The sequence below is a fragment of the Morus notabilis genome, unplaced genomic scaffold, assembly GCF_000414095.1.
Source record: "Morus notabilis unplaced genomic scaffold, ASM41409v2 Scaffold3053, whole genome shotgun sequence".
In the NCBI taxonomy this organism is placed as follows: domain Eukaryota; kingdom Viridiplantae; phylum Streptophyta; class Magnoliopsida; order Rosales; family Moraceae; genus Morus; species Morus notabilis.
In genome coordinates, this window is record NW_010363445.1 from 48,538 (window position 1) to 60,796 (window position 12,259).

At 33.4% G+C, this 12,259-nt stretch overlaps 2 protein-coding genes across 2 annotated transcripts; one reads left to right on the forward strand and one right to left on the reverse strand.

Annotated features, from left to right (window-relative positions):
- LOC21385676 lies at positions 1-7,286 on the forward strand. Its single transcript, XM_010104379.1, has 13 exons — positions 1-177; positions 719-898; positions 1,256-1,366; positions 1,541-1,822; positions 1,939-2,115; positions 2,246-2,524; positions 3,213-3,335; positions 3,538-3,735; positions 4,338-4,591; positions 5,269-5,473; positions 5,555-5,857; positions 6,400-6,729; positions 7,209-7,286. The coding sequence occupies exons 1-13, from the start codon at positions 1-3 to the stop codon at positions 7,284-7,286; spliced, it is 2,697 nt and encodes an 898-aa protein (XP_010102681.1).
- Positions 7,287-9,508: 2,222 nt separating this feature from the next.
- LOC21385677 (histidine-containing phosphotransfer protein 1) lies at positions 9,509-11,624 on the reverse strand. Its single transcript, XM_010104380.2, has 6 exons — positions 11,258-11,624; positions 10,994-11,124; positions 10,759-10,827; positions 10,198-10,269; positions 9,930-10,002; positions 9,509-9,819 (listed from the first exon to the last, which is right to left on the reverse strand). Exons 1-6 carry the CDS (start codon positions 11,318-11,320, stop codon positions 9,775-9,777), a joined length of 453 nt encoding a protein of 150 aa, XP_010102682.2. The 5' UTR covers positions 11,321-11,624; the 3' UTR covers positions 9,509-9,774.
- Positions 11,625-12,259: the final 635 nt, after the last annotated feature.

Here is a 12,259-nt window from a genome sequence, read left to right on the forward strand (position 1 = left end):
ATGAGACTCCGTTGGATGCAAATCATGAAGGGAATATTTCTAATTATATTTGTGATGATGATCAACGGTTTGGATGCTCAACGTCGCCGGATTCTTGTCGACACGGATGCGGATGTAGATGACATTTTTGCTCTCTTCTATCTCTTAAAGCAAAACAAGTCAGAATTCGATTTGCAGGTTTGTCCCTCCCCCCCCCCCCCCAAAAAAAAAAAAAAAAAAAAAAAAAAAAAAAAAAAAATAAAAGGTATGATACTGATAAAACCATGATCTGTTAATTAATTATGTACTCATTTTGTTCTGATTAATCTTATTTTAAATTCTCCAATTATAAGTTAAATTTTACTTTAGTCTCTAATTTTTAAAAAATCTTAAAACGAGACTTTATTTTATCAAGTTGTTTTAAATTAGTCCTTTTATCCATCCGACTCTCAACAAAAAAGGGCACTTGAGGATGGTGTACGCCCCTTTGTAAGGGCGAATTTTGAATTTTACAATATTAGGGCATGACTATTAGGGCAGAAGATTAAACTTTACTATAGTTTGGGAATCAAAAGTGAGATTAACTTTTTTTGTTTTGTTTTTTTAAATAAGAGGAAATTAAATAGAATAGTAGGATATGTGCCTACAAGGCTACAACCGTAATTGCGTTGTGTCAGTGTTAGTTAAGTGACTAGTACTAAAGGCCCGGTTAGTCCAACTATATATACGTGTACTGTAGGCAATTACCATAAATGCAAATGGATGGAGTGATGGAGGGCATGCAGTTAACCACGTGTACGACATTCTGTTCATGATGGATCGTGATGACATTCCAGTTGGTGTTGGTGGTGAAGGTGGCATCTTTCCTAACGCTACCATTCTTTCAAATGTTGGTGGATTCCTTCCCATTATTGACCAGGTCTCTCCTCTCTCTTCTCAAAAAAAAAAAAGAAAAAAAAAGCATATTTGCAACATATTTAAACACGTTTAAGATTGGACTAATAATATCCCTACACTAATTGTTTTGTGATGGATACAAAAATCATGACGTGTACTTGTTGTAATCCTAACCCCTTTGATGGATATCAATTTTAAATTGTGAAGATAAATTCTAGTGAGAATGTGATCAATTGTTCAGTTACTTTCAATAGTGGCTTCAATTTAATCATTGTTAGCTAGTGCTTTACGTCTCCACATACATATATGAAAATCCGATCAATTTGTTGTCGTTTCTTTATTTATTTTATTCATTTTCTTTTTTGGGACAACTCGACAGGGTACATCGACAGCTGGAGAATGTAGATATAGACAGGCAATACCAGTGGGACGTGGTGGTCGTCTGGATATTAATACAAACTATGGTTTACGTACAGCTTTCCTTCCTCGGGTATATATCCAATATGAGGAATATCTATATGCGTATACACACATATATACATATATACACAAACACACACACCCATGCAAGTTATACGCATGATCATATTGTTTGCCTAGCTGTATACTTGACTGTTTATAGTACGTCTAACGATTGGTGTTATATATGCGGAAAATATAATAGGGTAACAGAAGATACAAACCACTTCGGCAACCCACAGCTCAACAGGTGATGATAGATGCAATCTCTGCAGGTCCTATAACTGTGTTTCTCATGGGGGCCCACACAAATTTAGCTGTATTTCTAATGACCAATCCTCACCTTAAGAAGAATGTGGAGCATATTTATGCCATGGGTGGCTCTATTGGACCAAACATGTATGGTGAAATTGGCAATTTGTATCCTCAAGATAGTAATCCATATGCAGAATTTAATATCTTTCAAGACCCTTTTGCTGCTTACACGGTACTTATTAATATACAACATTATAATTATATCTTGACATAACTGGAAATGAATGATAAATATGTCACATGTATCTATACGTTTGTGATTTTGTTTTTCCCCAATGATCAAGTCAGGTTTTGCACTCTGGTATTCCAATCACACTCATTCCTCTGGACGCGACGAGAACGATTCCTGTAGATGAAAACTTTTTCTCAGCATTTGAACAGAAACAGGACACTTATGAAGCAAAGTATTGCTTCCAGTCCTTGAAGATGGTTCGTGACACATGGATTAATAGTGAATTTTATAAGGTAATTACTAATTGATTCCTTATGTATGTTTAGATATATTATACACTCAGAAAGAGCATGCAGAAACGTACTTTATAGCAATTTATGTATACGCATGGTGATATTGAGAAGGAATGATATTGTTTTGCAGCAATATTGCATGTGGGACTCTTTCATGGCTGGTGTAGCACTATCTCAAATGCGTAATGATGGAGAAAATGAATTTGCTGAGATGGAGTACGTGAACATCACAGTAGTTACGTCCAATGAACCTTATGGAATTATGTCAGATGGCCCAAATCCTCTCATTGATGAGAGGCCTATCACAAAGTTAAGTGTACCTGATAAGAATGGGGTGCATAGTGGTCACGTTCAGCTTGGAATGCAAGACCCCTTTTGCCTCAATAAGGGAAAGAAAGGGAGGTGTCAGGTATATAAATGTGATTAATATTCTTTTAAGCATCAGAACATATGTGTTTGATCTTAAGCAACTTGACACCTACAAATGTTTCGGGGAAAATCGGTAAAAAGTTTATAATTTAAGCCAAGAATTGTCAACGTTTAGCAGAGTATAATATTGATGTCTTCCCTGGTGAAACCTCTGGAATTAATTTAATACATGATTATTGGAGTGCCATTATTAGAGCATCTCTAATGCAGTGCCAGATTATAGTGTCAATACCAAAATTTTATCATTTAAATAGGAAATTCACTCCCCAAATGCAATGTTATTTTTTGTGTTAATTTTGACATATGCTATATTTGAATTCAAACTTGATATATATATATATATATATATATATATATATATAGAGTGTTATAACCAATTTTTTGCATTTGACTGTTATTCTTTCATGAATTCAACTTTTCATTCGGTTATTACCATTTTCAAATTGTCTTAAGAGTAAAAGTTTATTTTTACAGGCTACAAAGCGTAAAAGTTAATACAAAAAGTAGATATAATATTTATAACAGCATAATGTATTGGAGTATAAAATATAATAGCATTAAATTTGTTGTTTTCACGTGCCAAATATAGCATTGGCTTTGGGTACTAGCATAGAAATGTGTATATATAGTGGAATCAGGACTTTATAAATCTTGTTATATGCTAAAAGGACGGTTACACAAAGAAGGTAACTGGTGAGGAAGCAGTGCAAGTTCATATTGCGACAAAAGCCAGACAAAACCGTGACAAAAGCAGCTCACTTAGCAAGGAGTTTTATAAGAATTTCTTGGATGTAAGTTAGATTATATAATATTATCTATATATTTCCGAACTACTTTCTACTAGCTAGACCAATGAGTCTTCTCCTCTTCTTTCAAATTTACATATGTAAACCACAAAATCATGAAAAAATAATTAAACAATTAAACTCAATGGTGGGGTTTTTTTTTTTTTTTTTTTTTTTTTTCAATAATTTGTACCGTCAATTAATGCAGGTCATGAACCGTCCAGCACAAAGTGGACGGTTTAATATCACAACGCAGTTTCCTTACTACGAGGAAACATTTTACAAACCGGACTTTGTGAGGCAAATAAAAGGGAAAGCTGTTATTTTTGACATGGACATGAGCGTTGGGGACTTCCTAGCTCTTTTCTATCTTCTGAAATTACCTGTACAACTCATCGACGTCAAGGTAAAGTTTCTCCGTATATATGTCATTAAAATAGCCTTAATTTTGTCATGGTTTCAAAATGTTTCTCTTTCTAGTTATTTGACGCTGTCTATCAGAAATAGCTGAGTGAACGCCATAATCAAGAGTCATTAAGCGCTGTGGATTTGCGGTTTAGTGTTCAAAAACATTATTGGCGAGTACTTGTCGTTTTGTTTTTGTTGTCGTTTATTTCAATGTTGTCGTTTTACTATTCAATAAATTGTTATGGTTTCATGTTATTGTCGTTTAACAAAATCCACACCTCCGGATATCTGGTGCCATATCGTCGCCCTTTTCGTCTTTTCCGTATTTCTTTTCTTCGTTTTATATTTGTCGTTATGGGAAGTACTTGTCATCGCGATTCTCCTAACTGTTTTTTTGTTTTGTTTTTTTCAAATTATTGTTGTTTTTTTTAATCCTAATGTTTTTATGAAATATGTCGTTTCATAAGCAATGTCGTTTTTGTGATAGCCGAATTAATATTTCTAAACTGTTGGTCGTTTTTCACTCGATACATTGTTGTTGTTTATCTATTATGTGGAATTTTGAGCACTTTTTTCCCTTTTTTTTTTTTTTTTGGACAGGGAATACTGATTAGTGGAAATGGGTGGGCGAGTGCTGCGACAGTGGATGTTGTATACGACGTACTACACATGATGGGACGTGATGATATGCCAGTTGGCCTTGGAGATGTCTTTGCGATGGGCCAAACCCACTCGGCTTTCCCTGCCATTGGAGACTGCACTTACATCAAATACGTGCCTCATGGCAGTGGTGGCTTCTTGGATTCCGACACTCTCTATGGACTCGCTCGTCACTTGCCTCGCAGTCCCAGAAGGTACTGCCTACTCTTATCCTCACTTGCCTTGTTGATTTCCCTTGCGAAAAAAACGGATAATTCTATGATAACATGACTCCTATCTCTCTTCTAATATAATGTCCTGTGAATTAAAATTTCACATCACACCAACTAAAAATTTATGGCAATTTACTGGTGTGACACGATCTTATATGGGGAACACAAATAAGGATACGTATGAGCTCAAGTAGAATATTTACTATGTGTTTGGTTGGTGGATTCGTACCATAGTTCGGATCATAATTCGTGATTCACTACAGTGTTTCTTCTCACAAAAAACACACGTAAATCGAGAATGGTTCTGAATTATAATTTTAAATTCATGAACTAAACGTTGTGTTATAATTATTAACAAAGGCTAATATCTTATGAGCATAGGGACATCATGTTCTCGGGTTTGGGGCGTGACAGAGTGTGTTTCTGTATATATTTTAACAATATTTATCATGTCTCGTATTTTGATTTTGATGTAATTTGACGTTCGAAAAACTCCTATTGTCTATTTGTTTTTGTGGCTTACGGGGTGTGAATATCATATACAATATTTGATTTTATCTGCACGTACAGTTTATTTTTCTTTCTTATAATGTTATGTTGTTTATGTTAATGCTATATTAATGTTCAGGTCCTAATTAATTAAACTTCTTTCTGATCAGATATACGGCAGAAAACTCTGTTAAATTTGGAGCTCCTCGAGATACTGATCACCCTGAACTTAGACAATCAAGTGCCTTGGATGTTTGGAAGATGATTGCAAAGTCACTAGTTCCTGGAGATAAGATTAGTATATTGACCAATGGTCCGTTAACAAATTTAGCGCAAATTATTCTTTCTGATCACAAGACAAATTCTATTATCCAGGTAATAAATTAAGTAGTTAATTTACTAATGTCTTGGCTTGATTCGAGTAGTTTCTTTGTTATAATTAACTCTGTTTTTCAGGATATATACATTGTTGGAGGACAAATTAGCCGTGGCAAAGAGAAAGGAAATCTCTTCACTGTTCCATCAAATGAGTATGCAGAATTCAACATGTTCCTTGATCCTTTAGCTGCAAAGACGGTTTTGGACTCGAAACTTAACATTACGTTGATTCCACTGCGCATGCAAAAGCGAGTTGGTTCTTTCCACAAGATTCTTCATAAATTGAAGAAGACAAATAGGACTTCTGAAGCTGTATTTGCCCGGCGTCTGCTTCTGAGACTGAGGCAATTGCAACAGAAGGATCATAGATATCTTCATATGGTATATTGGTGCAGCACAGTTTAATTCTCTAGTTTATATCTATTTCTCATTTACTCATTTCTTGCTTGATTCTTGGCTATATGTTTATCAGTGTCAGCATATTTGCAAAGTTTTTTTTTTTAAGTTGTTTTCTTTTTTCTTTGGTACTATTGCCTCTTGAAGTGCTTCTCTGATTTGTCAATTGCTTCGTAAATTTTTAATTTTGATAAATTACTCCTCAATATTTTAGTAAAATATTGCAGACCGCCCCTAAGTCGATGGCAACTATTAAAATTTAAACAAAAACACACTTGTTTCTTTAAAACGAAATCACATGATGTGCAAGTGAGGATTTTCATCTGAATTTTAGCAGTCATGACCGGTTTGTAATCATTCTGTAATATAATTATAAGATTCAAGGATTACTTGCCAAAATTAAAATCTAAGTGATAGCTTGTGACTTTGTGAAAAATTCAAAGCGCCAAATACACTCTTAAATAAAATTGGCAGCTTTTTTAAGTTGGTTGAATGTCCTAAGCTTTGTTTTCCTCATTATTTCGCAGGATATGTTTTTGGGAGAAATCCTTGGTGCAGTAATCTTTGCAGCTGAGAACCACCCTCAACTAAACCAAAAGTTTAAATTTAAGTCTCTCAAGCTCTTGGCAGAAGGAGATACATCAAAGCTTGGACAGATTATCATTGATGAGCATCAAGGAAAAAAGGTGAAAGTGTTGGAAAGTATAAATCCAGAGGCATATTATGACCATTTTGGTAATCAGTTAGGTGATCACAGGCAATCTGCTGTTATAGGAAGTTATGATGAACAGAAGAGAATATGGAGTTATACCCCACCAAAGAGAACTGAAAATATTATCTATGATGCTAACTTGCTGGTAGGATCGATAGTACTTATGTCCTTATTTGCTGTTTATGTCAAACATAAATTAAAGAAATAGGAAAATAACGTTACAACCTGCATCTAAAAGCTATCTGTCTTCATTTATTTTGAAACCAATTTAATACAAACTGTATATAATAAATAAATGTAATAAAATCAAAACAACATGATATTGATGCATGCATCATGGAAGCAAGGTAAGCCATATATGCGCAAAGTAAACTAATTGGAAGGGATTAAAAAATATGCAGATCTTATATTGTTGTTGGAATCTGCCAAGCTGGAAATTACTCAAAGCAAATACTCCCCAGCAATATATATATATATATATATATATATATTTTAAATTATATCTTAACCCCTCTTCAGCTTCCCTTACAACAGCTGTTTTTTTTTTTTTTTTTTCCAAATAGGCCAAAGAATTCCCTTTAATTTTCTAGTTCCTCCCACTTCGGATTTTCTGTATCTCTGCAGATTCCCTGTCAAATCTGCCACGTAGGAGTTCAAGAACTGTTATTTGAGATTAGTGGCATTGGCATATATGAAGAATAATATATAAGAACAAGATACGTGTCAGAGCTTGGAACTTTTATATGCTATTACGCATGCACGTACTCTTTTTTTAATGTACAAAATAGGTAGCTTATAAATCTCATTAGCTTAAAGGAGATAGGTAGAGCCTCTTGTTAGTATGTCATAATCGAATCTCATCTTTTTCAAGAATACCTTAATAAGTTATAGTTAGGAAGAGTATATGGAAACTGTCCTCTTACAATTTTTAATTTCCTAGAAGATATTATTATTCTAGTACTAAAGTCATCTTGAGGTACAAAATGTGCCAAGAAGATGCATGAAAGCACTTACAAGAATAATTGTATGAAAAAAATCTCATTAATAAACACAGGTTTAAACCATCAAATTACATTAAAATCATTTCAGATTATAACCAATTAACAAAATTGTCCTGATTATTGTTATTTTTATTTTTAGAAATGCCTCTAATTAATCACATGAACCAATCAGGCACTCTTTGTAATATTTTTTATTGCCATTGTAATCTCGTTCGTGCACTCAATAAATATAGTTCTACACTTATAGCATTAAATATTAATGTTACACGAACGTACAAATGATGTAACAATGGCGAAGGAAGGAAAAATACTATTAAGTGTCAAATATCTGAGACTTTTTCTATATTTTTTACCTACCAAAAAAAATCCTCCAAATGTAGTTTCTCTCATATTTAAGAGAAACCAAACACAAATTTAAACCGGTTGGTTTGCTAGCTAAACACTAGTCAAAGACCAAACCAAAGAAATTATTGGACACAACACTGCCATTACAGCTTGTATTTCTTTGCCGTGCTTTCATGTTATAATCTAAAGAGCAGACAGTTGACCATTTAAAAACACATATCATGTTCATTGAACTTACTTGAGAAATGCCCCGAAAAAAAAAAAAAAAAAAAAAAATCCCCACAACAAAAGTGGGCTTTGCTCTCTACTTTCAGTACCACAATATTTATATATTCTGACAACTGTTTCCCCTTTATAATATACCAAAAATGTATCCCGCTCACAACAAAGGGTCGGTGGCCTTATTTTTATTTTTATTTTTATTTTTATATGGCCAAAGACTTTGTAGTTATCCTTTTCTATTGACCTACACATATTATTCACATGCCCTTTAAAACTGGTTTACCCATGTATGGGGTCACGCCCTTATATATTCTGACCTCGAATTCCACGCCGCGTGTATTAGAAGCAGTGCAGCTCAAATTTTGTTAATTTTTAAAAAGCCATACAATATGCTTATTATTAGCTTATAGTAAAAAAAAAAAAAAAGGTGAATAGTTAAAATATTATTAAGCTCAGTAATATACACTCCATATAATCTGCACATATTATAATCAATAACAGGTGAATGCAAATGATGAAAATCACCTTGTGCATTAACGAAATTAAAGCCTAAGATAACTTGGACTAATCTCGGATAAATTTGTTGATTTTATCCAAATGTGGTCCTGATAATTACTTTAAGCAAATGATGTTAGTTTCTAATGAATTTTCCACAACCACCACAACTTTTGCCTGAGTAGTGCATTAGTCTTTTTCCATATTGTAACGTGGAATATTTTGTCCTTTTATTATATCAGGGAACTTTGCATTGCTTCCTCAGAGGGAAGCATCAATGGTGAAAAAACCAACTTTAACTAATTTCTAGAACATTATTGGGAGATATCCTTGCAATATTAATTGGGACCAAAAGGTCACTCTTTGAAATAACCGTACAGTTTACTCAATAATTATAAAACATATTTTTATGATCATTAGGAATAATGATATATATGAGTGAGCTTCTGTAATATAAATTAAATAAAATTAAGCGTACTCACAGAGTTCATGTTAATATTAAAGTTAAAGGTATAAAAATTAGCATGAACTTGGATTTTGGTTCCGACAATATTTTGTGAAGCAAATATTGCACGAGATTGCAATTTTGCAAATATGAGAGAGAGAGAGAGAGAGAGAGAGAGAGAGAGAGAGCGCGCGAGAGTGCAATTTTGCAAATATGAGAGAGAGAGAGAGAGAGAGAGAGAGCGCGCGAGAGTGCAATTTTGCAAATATGAGAGAGAGAGAGAGAGAGAGAGAGAGCGAGAGAGAGAGAGGGGGGGGGAGAGAGAGAGAGAGAGAGAGAGGGAGGGAGAGAGAGAGAGAGAGAGAGAGAGAGGGAGGGAGGGAGGGAGGGAGGGAGGGAGAGAGAGAGAGCTTTTATTCACGCTAAATCACGGGCATTGTTTTTGCATTTAACACGAGACAAAGCTCAGTCTTATCAAGCTAAAAAGTTCACACAAATTTAGCTCAGCAAGTTTTTTTTATATGTAGTACTCAACCAGAAAGGAGGAATTTTAGACAAATATTCTACAGACCCAGAAGATCAAGAGAACAGCATTAATGTGCATGACGTGACCATGTTTGTTATGATCAGTAGTAGTCTCTGATGATCATGATCATCTATATATCTTCAACGGCTCTGATCTTTACACAAACGATGACCCTCTCGCGGCCAAAAGCTGACGCTCCAACTGCATTTCAAACAAGTACACAATTCAAAGAGTGACCTTAATTTTGGTCCCAAATATTGTACATTTTAGATTTTACTGAAAAAGGAAAACAAGAATAATTAATTACTTACCTTGAACAAAGTTTCGAGCTTGTTTTTCACTAGGGTGTACTCGTGTTTCACTTGTTGCAGACATTTTAAGCACCTTTATAGCAGTATAACATCCCATCGAAAACATGAGAATGAAATTCACATAATATCAGTACACATACGAATATACATAATATATATATATATATATATGTACATCATAATTTCCTAGTACATTGAAGGATTTTTTTATTTTTTATTTTTAGAGAGAAAGAGATTAGCAGTATGACAATTTTAATTAGAAACAGACCCTTCAGTGTTCTGCTCCTCACAGAAATTACGGAAAGCAATACAGACTCTTTGAACTCTCTGAGCACCAATGCTGTCAATAGAACCAACATTATTTCGTGAAATATTACAAAGATAAAGAAAACATATAACAACAAGGAAAAAAAAAAAAAACTTGGAATATTAATAGTTCCTTAAACATTTCTGTAGTAATTAACAACTAAATCTTCAGTATTCTCAGATCTGTTCTTGTTATGTACCTTAAAGAATAAGTCCACCTATATATATATATATTCTAATATCTAAAGTTCCAGAAAATTTATATTAACATGGATCAACAATCTTGATCACTATGGAGTATGGACTAATCATGACTTTCTCAAGGTACAATATGATTCTCTTGAAGTGGAAACTATACTTTTCCTCTTTGTAGTAAACTAATTTTAGCTATCAATGTCCTCCGTGCATATATATCTATATATATATAGCTTGAGACTTCCTATATATCAAGAAACGATTTTTTTTTTCTCTGTCCAAACAAAGAGGAGTTAAAATAAAATTACTAAAAAAGGACAGTAAATACCTGGAGCTGCTACCCTTCAACTGGTGAACATGTGCATCCACCTTTCTATAATCAGTATTCTGCTGATCCCTACATGAGACGAAATATATAAACACACACACACACACACACACACACACACACACACACACACACACACATATATATATATATATATATATATTTTTACCATATTATTCATGAGAAGTAAAAGATATATACTAAATAATTATTAGCTTTATTAGATAGTCCTCACAAGGATGTGGCTAGTTCATTAAGAAGCCTCTCGGAATCTTGGAAGAAGAGTGAAACCACTTCAACAACAAAATCCGGGTTGCTCTCATCTTGCAGTTGCTGAAGTTGCTCAAATTGATCATCTAGAAATCCCTTCAAAACAAAAAGCGCAGAAAAAAAAAAAAATCTTCATCAAAAACCTCAAAGAGAGGAAAAATATAATCAACATGGTCTTTTTTCTAACATATATATTATATATTATATATATATATATATATATACTGACCTCATTAAACAGTGAAGCTCTGTAGTCATCAAACTGTTTCTGCAACTGAACCAAATAAGCCATTGAATAAGAATTATTAGCACTCTTCTAAACAAGGGTTAAAATTTCACTCCTTTGATCAAGATCTTATATTATGGGGTCATGATATATTCTATGGCGCTGTGCTTCTTTTGTTCCTTCTTTAGTGTTGGAAAAGAGAAGTACCAAGCAAAAGGGAGATAATTTTGGTGAAGTTTTCAGGTAATTATTGGAGGAAAGGGGATAACTTTTTAAGATTCCTTCCTTTGGTGTGGGCTAATGGCTAATACATTAATAATACGCATACAGTAGTACATTATAAAGTCAGGGCTTTGTTCATTTGACTGGATTTTCTCTTTTCTGTTTTTATTTATTATTTTGTTTCATCTTCCAGCAAAAATCAGTTATAAAAGATTTGAGTAAAGACTGAAACTTATATAATTATCAAAAACAAGACTCAGACTTATCGCAAGATCCAAAACTTTATATAATATATAGTACACTTCACCTTCCCATCTTTTTTCTTCCAGTAATTATTGTTCTCTCTCTCTCTCTCTCTCTCTCAAATATTAAAAGCTGGCATAGTTAGTTTTTTCATTTGTTTTTCTTCTCCCAGGTACTAACTTGTCTCAGTCTGTGGGGCATGTCAATTTTCAATAGTGCTTTGGTCCTCACAAATATATTGTATTTCTATCCAATCTATTTCTATTTCTGAGCATTTTAAATACTTTCAACAGTAAAACCAAAACGAATATATATGAAGATTGCGATTAAGATGTGATTGAAATTCATCAAAAACTAAAAAAAAGTTATTAATACATATTCTTAGTTGACGTAGACCATTTATATATAACCTTATCTACGGTTCCATTGAGATGACAGTCACACTATCTAACATGTACAAGTAAAAACATAAGATAGACATTTATACAACGTAACACATAACACTCTAATAAATTTATGCGTTTGGTATATTTTTTTAAA